General features: G+C 46.2%; 1 protein-coding gene across 1 annotated transcript; it reads right to left on the reverse strand.

Moving 5' to 3' along the window:
- Positions 1-5,348: 5,348 nt before the first annotated feature.
- LOC135896336 (transmembrane protein 87A) lies at positions 5,349-16,357 on the reverse strand. Its single transcript, XM_065424708.2, has 17 exons — positions 16,169-16,357; positions 15,878-15,941; positions 15,591-15,694; positions 15,399-15,533; positions 15,319-15,340; positions 12,803-12,925; positions 10,898-10,959; positions 10,713-10,833; positions 9,787-10,043; positions 9,226-9,412; positions 9,107-9,165; positions 8,942-9,045; positions 7,381-7,463; positions 7,252-7,316; positions 6,178-6,230; positions 6,070-6,100; positions 5,349-5,681 (listed from the first exon to the last, which is right to left on the reverse strand). The coding sequence occupies exons 1-17, from the start codon at positions 16,253-16,255 to the stop codon at positions 5,640-5,642; spliced, it is 1,599 nt and encodes a 532-aa protein (XP_065280780.1). The 5' UTR covers positions 16,256-16,357; the 3' UTR covers positions 5,349-5,639.
- Positions 16,358-16,613: the final 256 nt, after the last annotated feature.

Here is a 16,613-nt window from a genome sequence, read left to right on the forward strand (position 1 = left end):
GTTGGTTCCAAGCAAACATATTTGTACATACGCGTTAGCTGCTACGTACACTATGGGCGTCTTGCGCTGGAGTTTGAGGTATAGTAGTGGCGCCTGGTGGCGGCGCTGGGAACGACATTTGGGTCGTACCAGCTTGGGTCGTATTGAGCCCTGGCTGTGGCGAAGCACGTTTCTAGGCAAAGTTTTGCGTCGATTCGCACTTTTTTATGCCCTGTTGCGAGTGCGAAAAGGCTCGTCACTTCTCACAGACCACGCCGACCCCGCTGCGAGCTCGCCGCAGCCTATAGTTTAACGAAAACGGACTCTCCGTGTGCCGTGGGACGTAATGCTGGGAGCAGACGGAATCGGTGACGCCGATCCGGAGAGACCTAGCCCAGCCTCGAAAAGGCGTCACCGTCATTACTTCTGCGTCGTGGGCTGCCATGAACAAGAAGGCCTGAATCCCCAACATCAGATTCTACCGTTTTCCTTCAAGGCCTCACGAAGTGGAGCGTCGGGCGCCCTGCATAGCTGCAGTTCGTCGCGCTGAGTAAGCGAAACTTCGCACCATGCTGACCGATTCGCCTGTCTTAAAGCTTGCTTGATTATCTGCGTTCTAAATTTCGGTCTTTTGCACCGACAGCAGACCGACATAGCAGCAGGCACAAATGGTCGGGCTCATTCGATGACAATTCACTACTCCACTACGAGCAGCACAGGTTAAGAGAGTTAAATGCGCTCATCCTTGATCTCAAGCCAGCACGTTGAGGCAGCGCAGCAAGGCAGTATTGATTGCAGCACATCGATGTTCGAGCGCTGTCATTAAAAGCTACATCAAGCGAGCAGCGCACGAGCTCGCGCTGCAGCACGATTCGCACGTACTACGTGCGAGCTCATATGCATTGCATCAGTTATTACCAGTTACTAAAAGGGACAGATGGCCGCTACTACAACGCAGGCACTACTTGTTTAGCGGCATGCAGTCAACAAAGATTGCAGGAGGCCCGCCGTTTCGCGGCATGTCGAAAGACCGCTGCCGTCGCGGCGCATACGATCGTGCGCTCGAGCAGTTCGTACATCGCGGCGCGTACCGACGTGTGCTCGAGCAGTTTCGTACACACGATGTCTGCTTATCGCTGCTGTGGATTCATTTATAGCACACATTTTCTCGCGTTTGTGCGCCTGAACCCAGCAGCTAGCGTGCAAACCTTACCTGTATTCCACTTCGTACGCGACTCGCTTCACTTGCGATTGACACCGTGCTAAAACTTCGCCGCCTAATTCTTGAACGGCGTACACGTATTTGGCACTGCATAATTTCTTGCCTTTACGCAGCGTGCCACCCCTGAGAAAAATCTTCGGCGCCCGATATTCGCTGCAGGCCGTGCTACAACACAACCGAAAGTGGCGGGTCCATATTGTAAACGTGCTTTCCGAACCAGACGACCGAGCCTGGTACGACCCATTTTAGGATAGAGGGCGCTTTTTAGCACCTTTTTCGCAGCGCCCCCTGGGCAATGCAAGAGCCCCATAGACATCTAAATACCAAATTTGCGAATATGCATCGAACTATCTTAAGATGCAAATGGAAAGTATTGTTGCCCGAGTATCTTGTATCGTACCATGACAAAGCTGCAAATTATCTTTGCCCAACCCTGGGTATATACTGATGCAAAACGAGCTTTGAGGCGAGTTCCATAGTCCAGACATTTTTCTACCACATCGTAATTAAGATGCTTTACGTTGTGCATCTGAGCTAATATTGCTAGTATTGTGCACATATGCCTTAATTATGGCACATGTACAGCGTGCCTTAATTCTTATAACGAATTTGAAAGTATCCTTCGCGCTATGGTCCGACGGTTGTTCAGTGCGAGAAAGCATGCGCCATCGTGTGAACACCCCTTGCACCTTGCCAGTATCCTTGAGAAAACCAAATATAATCGTCGCCCACTCATGCGTACATGACAGCCCAATTCAAAGCAAATTCAAGAACTGACAAAAAGGCGCAATGTGGGCTAATAGCGCTCATCACCCGCAGTACCACGAGTGTACTTTTTTTTTTTAAGGCCTGCATTTATTGTATCTAACTGACTGACAGACACATTGAAGCTGGAAAGAGAGCTCCTCTATACAAGCCGCTATTTCGAATGTCAGTAAAACAGGCAACGGATCATAACCACGTGACGAAAAGTGCGACAGTCGACGACGACCGGGGTTAAAGCCCCTGCATCTACGCGCCACCGCCGCTCTTGGCCGGCGGTGGCGCGTAGATGCAGTGGCTTTAACCGGGGTTATGGAATCGCAGAATATATTCAGCATAACGATGTCAACCCCATTTTCACGCAACGTACAAACTGTCGCAGCAACAACGCTGATGAGCACGCCGTAAGAATGAAAAGAAAAAAAAAGGAAGCATTAGGTGATGCTTTGATACCAGCGATAAGAAAGGCGCCTTACCTCGCAAACAACTGTTTTCTGTTCTTTCCGGCCTAAAGAACAACGTGCCAATGTTGCGCAAGCCGTCACGCTTTCCTTAATTGTCGTATCACAAAAACTGCATAATCATTTTCAGGCTTCTTGCTGAAGTTATATGCGCTAGAGCACGGCACTGCGCTAGCACAACACCGCAGGAAACACAGCGTGCACGCTCACTGCGCCGAGCCAAGGAGAAAAATGGCACCACCAACAACAACAAAAAAAGCGAAACCATTGCACGATCCGCGCGTTTTCTAAGGGCAACGACAGGGAGACCAAACGGGAAAGGTAAGCGTCCGTCGGCGTCCAGCAAATATCAGAAAACATTATCTTTATGTTTACTGCCAACTGCGCGCAGATCAGTGCATACGCGCAGCAATCAATCGTCGTGCAGAAAAATTGGCAGTGGCTTAGCTCGGCTATGCCAGGATATACGTAGCGTGGCATGGTTAGCCTTGGTTAACATTGATTGCAAGTCCAGGTTAGTCTGGTTGTCTAGCTATGTTGCCGCGTTTAGCCGCAACATAGCTAGACAACCTTTCTTTCTCTTTTTCTTTAAAGCTTTTCTCTTTAAAAACAGACGCAAAACGGTTTCCCGCGGAGGGGACGAGCAAGGGGCGAGGAGATCGCGCAGCGGCGGCACAGACTTCAAAAAGTGGCGGTACTTTCAAATGATCAACGGACTTTAATGTGGCTTTATGCGCAAAATGCGAGCGCGCGGCCATGGAGAAACCGAGCCAATACACAGTGTTGGATTTACCGCTGCAGCTGCTTTTGGTCAAGTGCCGTGCACCATTCGGGCATCGCGCGACGTCACAAGGACGTGTCATTCTCTGCTGCATGCCGTTTGTGCCGAATTTCGCGAGTCGGCAAAATCAGCGCAGCACTACGCGATAACGAAACTACTTAAACGCGAAAGAGCCGGCAGGGCAGAGTAGAGCGGAAACGAAACCTTTCGAACGTCCGTGTCAAGGGCGACGTCAATGACTTTTTTTTTTAAACATCGAGTAGAACGGGACAGCTCACATTTTCTTCCGTCTTATAATGCAATGCAATAATCTTTTTCATTGTAAGAGGTTGAGTACTAGCGACAGAATTAAAATTAGAAGTGCCTACGTCATTGCGCAAATTGACCCAAATTGACGCCTTAGACGCTTTGGCTTTACTGTCCCTTAAAGGCCGGAAACTACGCTCCCCCCCCCCCCAAAAAAAAGAAAAATTGTATTTCTCAGTTTGCCCACTTTTGTGCTTCTAAGACATTTCATTTCCATAAGATTTCATAGGCTTTGTTCCAATAAAATTGGTTTGGAACGTTTTTCCTTGACTTGTCAAAAGGACAATTTTGACAAACTTGCAATTCTGGGGAGAAAAAAGCCTCTGTAATATTTTAGCTGTCGTAATTATTCATTTTTTACCTAAAAGACCAATGCCTGGAGTGTGCACCAAGTCAAATTTTAGTGGAATCTTTTTTTTTTTTTCAGAAAACATATTTATTGAGTTATGTTTCACATGTCAAAATTACAAACTTTTTCGGACTTTTGATGGGCTCCAGCTCTAGTTCAAATGAATATAGGAGATTGGTTTGTACCTCAACACACACCTTAGACATTCTAGGTCATTTCTATATCCTACCCATTGTGTTCGATTTTTTTGCCTAGATGCTATATTTTCTCCAAACAAAAGAACCTTCCTAAGGTATATCAGGAACTTTTTGTTCTAATACAAAAATAATTACATTTTTGAAATCAACACTTCAAAATACAAAATATGTGCAAATCTGACAAGGCTCTACTTATAAATAGGAAAGTTGACTTTCAAGTGTGGCCTCCCACCTTAACGCTAGCTTCACTTAAAAAGAAAACAGCATACAGAAGTGCAATGCGCCACAACCATTTCTGTGTTACCTAGCGGTAATATATCAAACACTGAGTGCAAACAAAGTATTTTTTTTAATATCAAAAGTCAGATAATTCAGTTTTTGATGCCAAAGTGTTAAGGGAGAGTAAAGATCAGCGAAACGTCATTGATTAAATGTCTTTGTGTAAACCCTCCCCTTTTGATGGAAGCAAGTGAAAACTTTTGCATCGTTTGATGTGGCCCGCAAGCACTCAAAACAACAAACTTCCACATTCTATAAAAGTTGAGTGAAGGTGTGTGAAGTGGGGCCTGTGTACCAAGCGTTGCACACTGTTGTACACTACGCCAGGCTCAATAATTAACGGCTACTTTTGTTTTCAGTTATGGCTTCCTCTGCTCTGACACCCAGTATGTGACATCTATTCACTGTATTCCTGAGCAGTCGTCCCGCAGCATCAGTAATCTCGAAGAATGCTTGAGCAATGCTTTGCATTTCATGTGCACATGTGTTGTTTAGCAAGCATACCATAAGCCCCTGGTGCACACTTGACAATGCCAAATCATGCACACGCTACAAACATGTCAGAACTACAGCAACGACCCCCCCCCCCCTGCCAGGTCGCCACAAATAAGGTTCAAGCAGAGAGCGAACGTTCCATTGATGGACAGCAACTTCGCTGAAGGTTCTCATTTATTATTTACAGGATGCCTAAGTGCAAGTCATGCCACCTACACAGGTGTGGCAAGGACGACACACAGAAAGATAAGCATGCTGTGCCATGCAATGCATGTCAATTGCTTGGATGGTGAGAGATGGCTATTAAATTGCCTCATCCCATTTTTCATATCTCGTATGTGCACATCTATGACTCTACTAATCCCAGAAATGAAAATCAATTAGGGCTGTGCATCAATTCCAAAGTTCAAACTTTTCCCAATGTTGCTCGCCAACTATGCACAGCACTTTTTTTCTCGTGGAGACTAGAGTGTCATCATCCCACCGAAAAGGAAAGAAAGCAAGCTCAGCTAGATCGTTGTGCATAGTAACACCGGCAACACACCACACTTTATATAACAATTCACCATGCCACTTGGCTAGCTGAAATAAATAGGGAAGTTACCGGGGCAAGTATTATGACAACCAAGTGATAATCCATGGGAGTGTGATTTTTCTCACACTGAAAATGGTTTTGGGTCACAAAGTGAAGGAAGCCTCAATCAAAAAAGGACTGGCAAACACATTTCTTGTCCCACAGTTCAGGCACACTGGACATGGACATGCCTCTGGTGCTTGGCTGGTAGCTGTACACACACACAGCTTGTCTTCACTCCATCTTGTTCCGTTCAAACCGTACAGTCATGATTTCCTATGGAAGAGATGCAGGTTAGATGCCTCGTCCAGCAGGCAGACTCGCTTCACCACAATATAGGAAGGGCTTTATCGTTTACAGGAGCATGCATAAAAACTAAAGGGAAAAAGAATAAGGCAGAACTGATCTTACAATGCATGTCGACTTGCATTACAGCGATGTAGCAACGCATTGTATTGCCACCGCAGACACACGGAGTGGCAGTCTCGCTGCCAACCACAATACCAAATGATACCACAACACAGATACCTCGAGGAACACAGATTAAAAAAAAAAAGTTTTGTCTACCACCCAGGTGCTCCCTTAACTGGCTGTATGTACCAATGACTGGTGACAGCAATGGCAGAATCCATGCCTGACTTATCATGCGACCAGTAGCACCCACCTCATCCGAGTCCAAAAGGCTTGGCAGGGCCCTGGAAGAGGAAGTAAGCGATCAGACAAGTAAAAAAAAAAAAACTTTCAGACAGTGAGGGTTTCCAATAAAACTTACGTTTCTCCCAGGGATGAGGGAATCGTCTCCTCGACCCACTTCAGGTCATCCTCCTGCAGCAGGAAAATATGCTCAAAAATTGCCGTTGCTTCACTGCAATGTTGCATGCAAGAAAATTTACTGAACGAACATTTAAACAGCACAGAGCGCAATCAGGTAGGACTCAATGTGCCCAGAAAATTGCCGCCGTTGGTATTCTTGAGGCATGCAATTTAGCCTTGTAATGCCCAAACGTAGTTCCACATAAAGAAAAATTGGAAGGCCGCCCTTTACTTCTAGCCAAGGACAGTACATTCGTACAAAAAAAAAAGAAAAAAAAAAGATGTTACTTCAGTTATAATTTAATTAGTACAGTCATTTATTAGTAAGCGATTTGTTGAACTATCCACAGTCGAAGCTTCACTAACAGCATGTCAAAAACGCAACTATGGGCTTTGCGTTAAGTCTCCCGCACTTTTATCAACATTTTGAGGCACCAAATTTGGCCTAGCATATATGATACGTTGAGCATTACGAGAACACTAAAGCTAAACACTAAATCAATGTAGAGTGATGAAGTATTGTCTGACAGCTCCATTGTCGTTATTATTGCAATAATAGGTTGATTATTAGAAGAGCGAATGAAGGTCAGAGTTCCATTTTTCTGAATCTCGTGCCAAAAACCAGACACCGGTATGTCGGTGTGACATCACGGATCTCAAAGTACTTATTTTTTCTCACATTTACTCATTTGGACCACGTTCACTCAGTTAAACTTCCCGAAACTTGACATGTTTTTATCCTTGGCTCCTTTAGATAACAGTGCAGTCACTTTTTGGCGATAATGATTAACTAAAACGAAATCTACGACGTCAAAGCAGGTGCAGGAATGTCAAGGCGACATTGCCACCGATCTTTCACTTTTGCACCTTTAATGGCTTACCGGGCCGCTTCTTACAGTAAGAGTGGCTTTATTGGTGTTGCAGAAGGTTGATTCACTAACACAAGCCACATCTTTTTTCTCTTCAGTGTCCCTTTAAGGAAGCCAGTTAAGTTCAACATGTCACAATCTCTCTAATATAAAATGTTCCTTACTGGATCCTCCTTGTTGGCAGCTGGCTGGCCTGTTGCTGGCTTGGTGGACCGCATCTTCATGCCCTCTGCAAATGAAAGGTAGTGGCAGTGAATGCGTGCTCAAACAAAGAACACACGACAAGCACTCACCAAAAGCATCATGAGGCTGCTGCTGGAATTCCTCCTCCTCTAGCTCATCGTCAGCAGCATCCAGAAGTGGCGTGAAGGCATACCTGCATGGAGGGCCATCAAATGTGTGCACAGACATTTGGTTGATTAATGGGAATTAATGGCAACCACAGCAACAACTGAAACATATGTTGTTGTTGTTATTTTCAGAAAAATTAGTGGAAAAGCACCATCTCGCTTTTTGTAGCTGTCTTTGGCACAATTTCAATTGTCGTCTGGCCACGGTGAGCCAAGGAAAAAAAAGAAAACTGAGAAAGTGTCACCATTTTATTGCCTTTGTGACTGTTAAAACTTTGCAAATTCTGTGCAAAAGAGAGTTACTACTGCCTCAGTTTACGAAATTAGCAGATGTAGGCTTGACTTTAGCGCTGCAATCAAAAACAGTATGATAGAACACGCATAAGTGAACGGTAGCACAGTGGCACTGCACCACTCTATTTCTGCAAACAGAAATTAAAGTAGTAAAACTAGACTTTCACTTACTTTCACCATTATGCTATTCATAGTGGACTTGACGACACCATAGTGGAATTTCTTTGTGATCATTGTGCACGAGATGTCCCAATAATAGTACGTTCAATTCATTGCAAAGGTGAATAACTTCAACCATAAGTGTGTCGCTTCCTTTTAGCACTTTGTAATAAGAATGTGGTGGAAGAACAGCATTCCGCTGGGACAAATCAGCAGAGCGATAGGGAGGTATCGTCAGCCACCGCAGTCTGCTAACACAGCACAAAATAGTTGAAGTTACTATCGACGGGAGACCAACAGTACATGCCAGCAAGAACTTGAGGGCACTTAGCAAAATATGACAATAATTACATAGAAGGTGTCACAGATCCAAACCAATTTACCACAGAACGAGTGGAGCGACAACTTTTTCTGTGACTGCACACCACTTTCGCTTGCGCCGAAAACATAGCAACTCACATACTGGAAGCTGCAAGGTGCAGAAATAATGTGCAATGTGACTTAGCACTACATCCATGAGTTGCACTTGTAATACATATAACTACACGAAAGTAATTATTCTACAGAAAGCTCTGTGGATCAAAAACGTCTGTACTACGTAACGCATTGAGTGAGACTTCTTTGACTGCACTACTTGGGTAGACTCAATCCACAGCATCACCTTCTGTTATGAAACGGAATATAGGAATGTTGAACTAACTGGCACTTGATGCAAGTTTGAAAATAAAGAATAAAGAAACTCCAACCAATATTTATTTTAAAAGCTCGAAGCTTCGAAGTCCGACCAGCTCCCTCTTCAGGGGTGAGATGGCATGAGATGTAGCAGTGCTTATATGCATTTTTTTAACGCTCTGACAGGCACATGGACACTTTTCGAATCCAGTTCTCAACCAGGCAGATCTCTGCCGGATGTTTACCTTTGATACAAGTTTGTTTTGCACAATGTCTGGATGGCATAGTCAGAAAAAGCGAAGAAAATAATCCTTTCTGCACCGAAGCGAACACTGGGCATCACACAGCACTGCAGTGTTGAGATGTGGAGTGCACCCACCGCTTATTGTTGTTGGTAGGGCGCCAGAGGACCATGATGACCAGCAACACCAGGGAGAAGAGCAAGTGCCAGTAGCCCTCGTCAAACCATAGCTCCTTCCAGTCCTGCAGGGAGCAGAGCTGCTAGTGCAACACCAGCCACCAACCCGAGGAGGACAGCACTTACCGTCAGACATTCAGCCGTGCGGTGGTCAAAAGTCACCCACACCATGAACACAACAGATGCTGGAAGCAGGAGAGTTGCTCAGCAACAGACAGTTATCCACCAAACATTCCCACACTTACCCAGAACGGCAAACACCAGAGTGTTGGTGAAGTGACGGTATAGGGAGAGTTTGATGACATTGCGACGCAACCGCAGTGTGCGCGTTGTCTGACTGAGGCTGCTGAAGATCCACCAGCAGATGGCGCTGTCCAATAGGGCCAGCCCTATGCCCAGCACCGTCAGCAACCGGTCAGGCGTGTTCTTGGGCTGCGCACAACAGATGGTCACGCAGAAAGTGCTCAGGACTACGCTGACACTGCATGTCCGCTATGTGCACCTAGAGTGATGCAAGCCATGAGGTACATCAAAATAGTATTATCCAGATAGGCACCCATGACGAGAAACTTGCACATACAGTGGCATCACATTTACCCATTATACGGCAAAGAGTACAAAAGTGGGACTGAAACTGTAGAAACGGACAACTCAGGCACTGTCCCATTTCTATGCTCAGTTGCAGTTTCACTTATGTGCTGTTTGCCGCATTACTTTGCTATGCTGACAAGCCTGACTGACAACCATTTTGCAACAGACTCCCACCTGGAAAGTGCCGCAGGTAGGTCCCATTCTGGCACACCCACCTTAAGTGTGCGCAAGCATCCCTCGAGGGAGGCCATCACAAAGTAGGCGGCCCCTAACCCCAGCACACGGTGGAGCATAGGCCCCAGCCGGGGCTTGACGATGCCGAAGCCCAGGCTGACCACCACCACCAGGAGCCGTGCCAGGGACCGCTTGAGGCACGACAGCACCTCGGCAAATAGCACGGCCCCTTGCACCGAGCGACCGGTTGCATTGATCGACTGGTATTCGGCGTAGAAGACTGCCTTCTCCAGCATGCCTACACAAACACAAACAAGAGTGGACGTCTAGTATAAAGCCCAGAAACAGTGCACCTTTCGTGCTCATTTGTGACAGCTGCACCAATCACAACTGTAATTTACGTAAATCCGTTGGTTTCTTTCATGACAGCTAAAGCATAAATATTAACCTTACTTTTTGATTGCATTCGTAAACATCCTAGGCAAAAGGGATGCATGCTCCCTACCATATTTGAATTGCCACCTGTCAGTGACCATTAGGAACACTCGCCACTATTGCCAGCGCACACAATGACTGAACACACCATTTCAATTAGAGAAAATTCAAGACAGCACCACTTAATTAGTAAGCTACCTCTGCCTTGTTTGCCACGACAGCAAATATAACACTGGAAAAAGAAATCAGGTAGCTCCAGCAATTCCTTCAGCTCTGAACTCACTTACTGCAAATGCAGAAGGCTCTGGCAATGGACATCAAGATGAGTAATGGACTAAATTAAATGGCCGTTATACTGGCTGTGCAAATGAATGCATTACTCTGTACGAATTTCAGAGCTAAACATAAGTTAGCTTGGTTAGGGTGCCATGTAGCAACTGTATATTACAGTTTAGACCGAACCAGTGTGCAGTCTTGCAGAATGCCGATTGAACCCTTAGATGCCAGTAGGGGCTAGGAGCGTAGCACTCACCCAGAAAGATGACACCTCCAATCCAGAACTGGATGCGCAGAAGGTCTCGCCACTGGAGTGCCGACACAGCCAGCCACACCACGGCGTACACCACGTACACGCCACACATCACCCCATAGAACTGCGCACCAAGAAGAGCAGCTGAGTCACCCACCCCAACAGCTGGTTACCGCCATCCAACTCACCGGCAGGAAGGGCCAGTCGACGGCTGAGAGGTAGCCGTGGCTGCCCCGCAGGGACATGTCCACTGTAGAGAGAGTGCTCATATAACTTTAACTGTGCAGTTATTTGGCAAATCAGTTTTGTGGAAATCTGCAAGAAAATTTCATGAAAGGGGCAACCATGAAAGTGTCTTGCTGTAAAACTTCCCCAACCTTGCAGATTTCCATAGAACTGATTTGCCGTATTCAGTGTCCCTGCTCTGAGTTGTCAATTAATCCATTCCTGTCTGAATTTTTTCAAACAGAGGGAAAATTTTATATTATGTGCATCTGAATGATAGAAGTCAGGGAAAAATAAAGAAACATATTCACATTGGGAGTTCTTGGCAATGAATCAAAGGTTTTATTCACAATTGTAAGGGTGTAAAATATGGCCACCAATTATTTGAAGACCATTTTTCTGCCACCCAAGGCAGGTGATAAGCATTAGGTAGCAGGCACCAGAGGTAAGCGCAGGGGCCTACCCTCAGCATGATGCAGTGCATAGACATTTGTGAAAATAGTTTTGATGTTCATTTCTCTTGATGCTGGATATCATCAGAGCAGAAAGAGTTCATTTGACCTCGCTCTGCTAACTGCTAGCCTCCTGGTTAGCTCGGATGGCAGAGCAAAGCCCCGGAAAGGCGCTGGGCTTAAGGTTCAATTCCCGGACCAGAACAAATTTTTCTGGACCAACAAAGCTTTCTTACTCAAAAACCGGTGCGCGTTTCCTTGGTGGCTTAGTGCTAATGTCAGAGGATGATGATTTTCCCCTTTCATGTGCAGCTATTTGATGAGCAAGACTCACTCATTTCCAAATCTTGTGTGTGCTGGCCGGTACCGCAGGCTGATACCGTAGAATACTACCTGCCAGTCAGGCTTGTAGGTAGGAGTCCTTTCATCATAATAGCAGCACAAACTGTAGGGCCTGAACACGATGGCAAGAATGCCTTTGATGTCGTGTTCTACAGTTATTTCTTTTATTTATTATTATTATTACTTTATATAGGATATTGTTCATGTTTCAATTTATACCAACAGTGAATTGCGCACACAGTGTTGCACCCTGCTTCATTCTGCAACCAATGCCTTAAAGGTGCCCTATTTACATCTGGCAATAAACGATACCTCAACTAAAGGTTGCCTCACTGCGTCATTTGCCCGAGTCATCTTTGGCTGCAACTTATTTGCTCCTTAACTGGGGATGAAACGATTGTATGTGCAGCTCACTTTCCACCCTAATGGTGACGTGGCTGCATGGGTACTGCATGCATATTAACAATTTATGGAGAAGTGTTGCCTACCAGCAACACACCATAATAGGAAAATTGTTTTCTCGTCGAATTTTGATAATGAGTGCGGAGTTTCAAGCTAAACGTCGTCAGCCAACACTGAATGACGGGCAGCAAGCTTCATTTGTTGGATGAGAGCGGGAACACAGGACGATGAAGTTTCGCACAGTTTTATTTGAAGATGCTGTCAGAGGATACAGACTGATACAAAATCCCCAGCTGCAGAGGTCACTCATGTAATGTAAAGCAAATGGAGTGCAATATGCACCTGTTTCACATCTGACTAGGACTCTCTGTACAAGTTCCATACGAAGCTATAAGTGGTTTGTGGTGAAGCTCACTCTCGGTGTTCTGTCTTGTGTTATCCCTCTACTACTGAAAACGTTCCGAAAGAAGTATTTTTAAAATTTTCATTGAATATGCTCATTCTCGGTATATTTTCCACATTTATAAGCAAAATAAAAATTTCCCTTGGATATGCATGGGTCTCATCTTTAAAGGGTTAATGCATGGCCGTCCGAAACAACAAGCAGCTCAATACTTGCTGCTGCCATTGGCTGCGGCACGGGTGCTTGTTGCACTGCTGTGGGTATCTCACCTTGCAAGGAAAAGTTGCCATCAGAGCGCACATGCAGCAAGAGCATGTAGATGCCATCCTCGTTCACGCTAGACAGGGGCGGCAGCTCTGTTGGCTCGACTGCCGTCTTATTGCCTCCTGCAACTGTGGCATGCCGAAACAGTACGGCATTGTTCAACAGTGCTGCCCAGCCATTTTGAGTGTGGCCGAGTAGACAAACTGAAAAGAGCTGCAATGCACATGGGCGCATGAAATTTTAAAATCACTGGCGTCAACTTAAACTTGTTCTGATGCAGCCTTCTGACTGCTCTTGTCTTTGCTAAAAAACAGCATTTTGCTGCTTGATATAAGCACCTGAAAGAAAAACTTGTCCAGCGTAAACTGGCAAGTATTACAAGATTGTGCTCCTCTGGGCTGATTTCTAAATGGAAATGGCTGACACATTGTCGGCTCATGCCTCTGTGCTATTGCGAGCATGTCGATTTCAATAGCAGCATGTGCATTGTGTGAATTCCTGAATAAAGCTGAGCTAGCTCTTTTGCCGTCTTTCTATGTCATGTGGAACCAACCAGCTCAATAGACTAACTTCACCATGTTCAGAGTGCATGCACAGCGATCTTGTAAGCGCCATACTTGGGTTCAAGGCAACTTTGTGAGGAATGCCAAGGATGATGCCATAGTGAATATTTAGAATGAGAAGGCAAGTTGGGAGCGCATCTCCTTAACCCCACTTCTATAGCAGAATATTTTTATTTTCCCCCTCAACAGAACCATCCTCCCTTCATCAATAAAATTTATTCATTCATACTCCCCCTCCGCCTTTTGATCTCGAGGACTAAGCATGTTTGTCATGGTACAAAGACAACATGTTTAACAATGTTGCCCTTTGGCCCACTAAGGACTACTACTACCTGCGTGCTTTGGGGCAGCAGTGGTTTAGTGAAAGTTGGCATGAAATCGGTCTGATCACGACTGGGAAAAGAAGTCCAGTTTTGAACAAGATATCTCCAACAGTGCGGCTTAGGTGGAAGGGAGGCCAGTGAGCAGGAGTGAAGCTGTCAGGAGATCAGGCCCAAGCGTTGAGCCCCCTGCTGGACCAGGGCAGCTCTCTGGAAGTGTGTTCACACTGAGACCAGAGGAAAGCTACCATACCACACTGGGGGCAGAGGTGAAGCAATTAGACTTTGTGCCCCGCTTCAAGACGTTTAATCAGCCAAAATGGCTCATGGCTGTTCTACAGAATAACTCATTCTTATATTACAACTACATCCTATGGACGTCACGTTATGTCAAATGATGCATTATTTGCGCACCTCTCTGCTGCCAGTAGGCAGCCATCTACATGTTGGTCGTGAGCTCGAGCAATGCACTGTGGCTGATGGTCGCATAAATGTGTCACTCTGTTAGTTCAGTTGGTGAGAAGGTTCAGACTTGCAACACTTTCCATGGAATGACTAGCCATATTATACGACGTAAAAATGACATTTGATGTTACATTTAAATACATGATGCATACATACATGTTTCTTTCATATGTCACATGCTATTTTTTGGTCATGAATGCCAGACGTCTCTTTAGCTTTAGTATCATTCCCTGCTGTGTATGAAATGTAGATGGATGGATGGATCTTATGAGCGTCCCCTTTGGAACGGGGCGGTGGGTTGTGTCACCAAGCTCTTGCTATTATACTGCCTCATGTCCTACCTAGTTAAAAAAGAAAAAAACAAAATTATGAACTCCTACAGCCAAATTTTCTGACCCCTTATTGCAAACTTTGCTTTTGTACGTCTCCGTTTTTTGTCGTTTCCCTATTTTTCTTCCACCAATCTCCCAATTGCCCCTATTGCGGGCATGTTTACTTTTTCTCTGCTCTCGCTGACCCCAAGGGCTTCAAGGAGGCCAGTGGTGCCTAAATTGAACGCTGGGCAGATGTCTTCACATTCTAATGAAACATGCTCCATGTTTCCCTAGCTTTACCGCAGTAAGCACATGCTTCTTCTTCCTTCTTATATCTCGCATTATCGGTGCGTGTTCTAAGGCATCCCCACCTCTCTTTGAAAAGTAATCGGCTTCCCTTTGAGTTATCATACATTGTTTCTTTCCTGATCTCGTTTTTTCCTCTTAGGTAGCTACTCATGGCAGGTTTCTTTTCCATTACCACCACCCACGAGATTATTTCAGCCTCTCTGACTTTCCACTTGACATTTTGTTGCTGTGTTGCCCACCCTACAGGCCACATACTTGCTAGTAAGCTTCCTAGTTCTTTTCCTCCGCTGTGAATCAATGTTTTTCCCGTAAAGATAACTCCAGCACTCTCCCAGCCCATTTACTTTCTTCCACATTCCTCAGTCGTTCCTCATGATCAATTTTACTGTGTGCTTCCCTCACTTCAAAACTAGTACAGCCCATATATCAGCGTCAGTATCAAGATGCGCCACCTTCAGGCACATGTTTCGCAGTACGAGCATCTTCGGCAAGGTGCGCATGAAAAGCCTGTGCATTCCGATTGAGGCGTGCATTTCTGGGTCGCACTTACCCTTGGGTTTCAAGCTCAGCAGCTGAAAGAAAAAGGAGAAGGTCTCAGCACTGGAGCTCGCACACGGTCCGGCGACTCACCGGTGGACGGTGCCGCAGCGCGCCCAGGTCGATCAGGTGCAGGCACTGGTGGCGTTCGTCTTCGGTGCGACTGTACGCTGTGGCCAACTCGAACAGCTTCGCGCCGGCGTCCAGCCCCGCAAGCTGCTCCTGCGTCTGTGGCGCAATCCACGTAAGTGTCGGGCCGGGAGAGCTAGCTCTTTTGCTACGCACCAGAAGGTCGACGTCGAGGAACTCCTGGAAGCAAGGGCTGCGGTACATCGTCCAGCCGACCTGCAGCGTCAGCGCGTCTCCGGGCACGCTCGCTTCGCAGGAAACTGCGGCACAGAAGGCACTGGTTGCTGGCGGCCGCATTTTTTCGCACGTCAAGATGTCATCCGGTGTCGCCATCGCTACGCGCTGGCATTCACAGCTCGCGCATAGCCGTACGGCGACGCCGAATCACGACGCGATTAGCACGCGCGAAGGAACGCTTTATCCGGCCATCAGGACACACTTACTTGTCACAGAGACCGTGGATCCATTGTACAGGCTCTTCTGAACGGCGAAATAATGATTGGACACCTGCGACCACCGAGAGAGAAAGAAGAATCGGGCGGACCGTCGTCAAAACCGCGCGGGGTAGGTGCACAGCACAAACACACAAGTGGCGTCGGCGCACATTTCGCACGCAGCGGCCAACGTGATGCGAAACCAACAAGCACACAACACCGGGCAAAACTTTCATGAAGCGCTCGATCGGGGGATTTCGAACGCCGACGCAAACAGAACCGAGAGGCAAAAACACGCACATTATCAACCTTGAAGGACCACTTCCCCTGGTCAGGAAAACAGTTACAAGGAACGCACAGCAACAAAAGGCTGAAATATAACCGCATCTTCTTGAAACATTCACAACGTTACGTTTTACACAGATCCATGGGGTGGTTATCGCGACGGCACACACACACACACTCGACCAGCATGACACACGCTCATGGTGTCAGGCAAAGCGTATTTGCGCACCCAAATGTGTGATAGTTGTTTGTTTATACTAACTAAACGTAAAACAAGTGACAAGATATAAAAAGCGTTGTAAATGCGAATCTTTATTAATTATAAGTAGATAATGTGTCGATATTGCACCCTTGCCTTTGAGATTGGGTTTTATTAAAAGGTATCTCGAAGGCCACGGTCTTGGGATGGTCTTGGTGATTGGGATGGAGTGGGTGTGGCGCCGCACGCAAATGTATGGCA

The sequence above is a fragment of the Dermacentor albipictus genome, chromosome 7 (genome assembly GCF_038994185.2).
Source record: "Dermacentor albipictus isolate Rhodes 1998 colony chromosome 7, USDA_Dalb.pri_finalv2, whole genome shotgun sequence".
NCBI classification, from domain to species: domain Eukaryota; kingdom Metazoa; phylum Arthropoda; class Arachnida; order Ixodida; family Ixodidae; genus Dermacentor; species Dermacentor albipictus.

Excerpts from the sequence above, each read along its gene's own strand:
- LOC135896336 (XM_065424708.2), bottom strand. The coding sequence starts at position 16,255 with ATGCGGTTATATTTCAGCCTTTTGTTGCTGTGCGTTCCTTGTAACTGT. Across the intron at positions 15,341-15,398 it reads CGCTGCGGCACCGTCCACCG|CTGCTGAGCTTGAAACCCAA; the intron begins GTGAGTCGCCGG and ends TTTTTCTTTCAG. Across the intron at positions 10,834-10,897 it reads TCGACTGGCCCTTCCTGCCG|TTCTATGGGGTGATGTGTGG; the intron begins GTGAGTTGGATG and ends CTTGGTGCGCAG.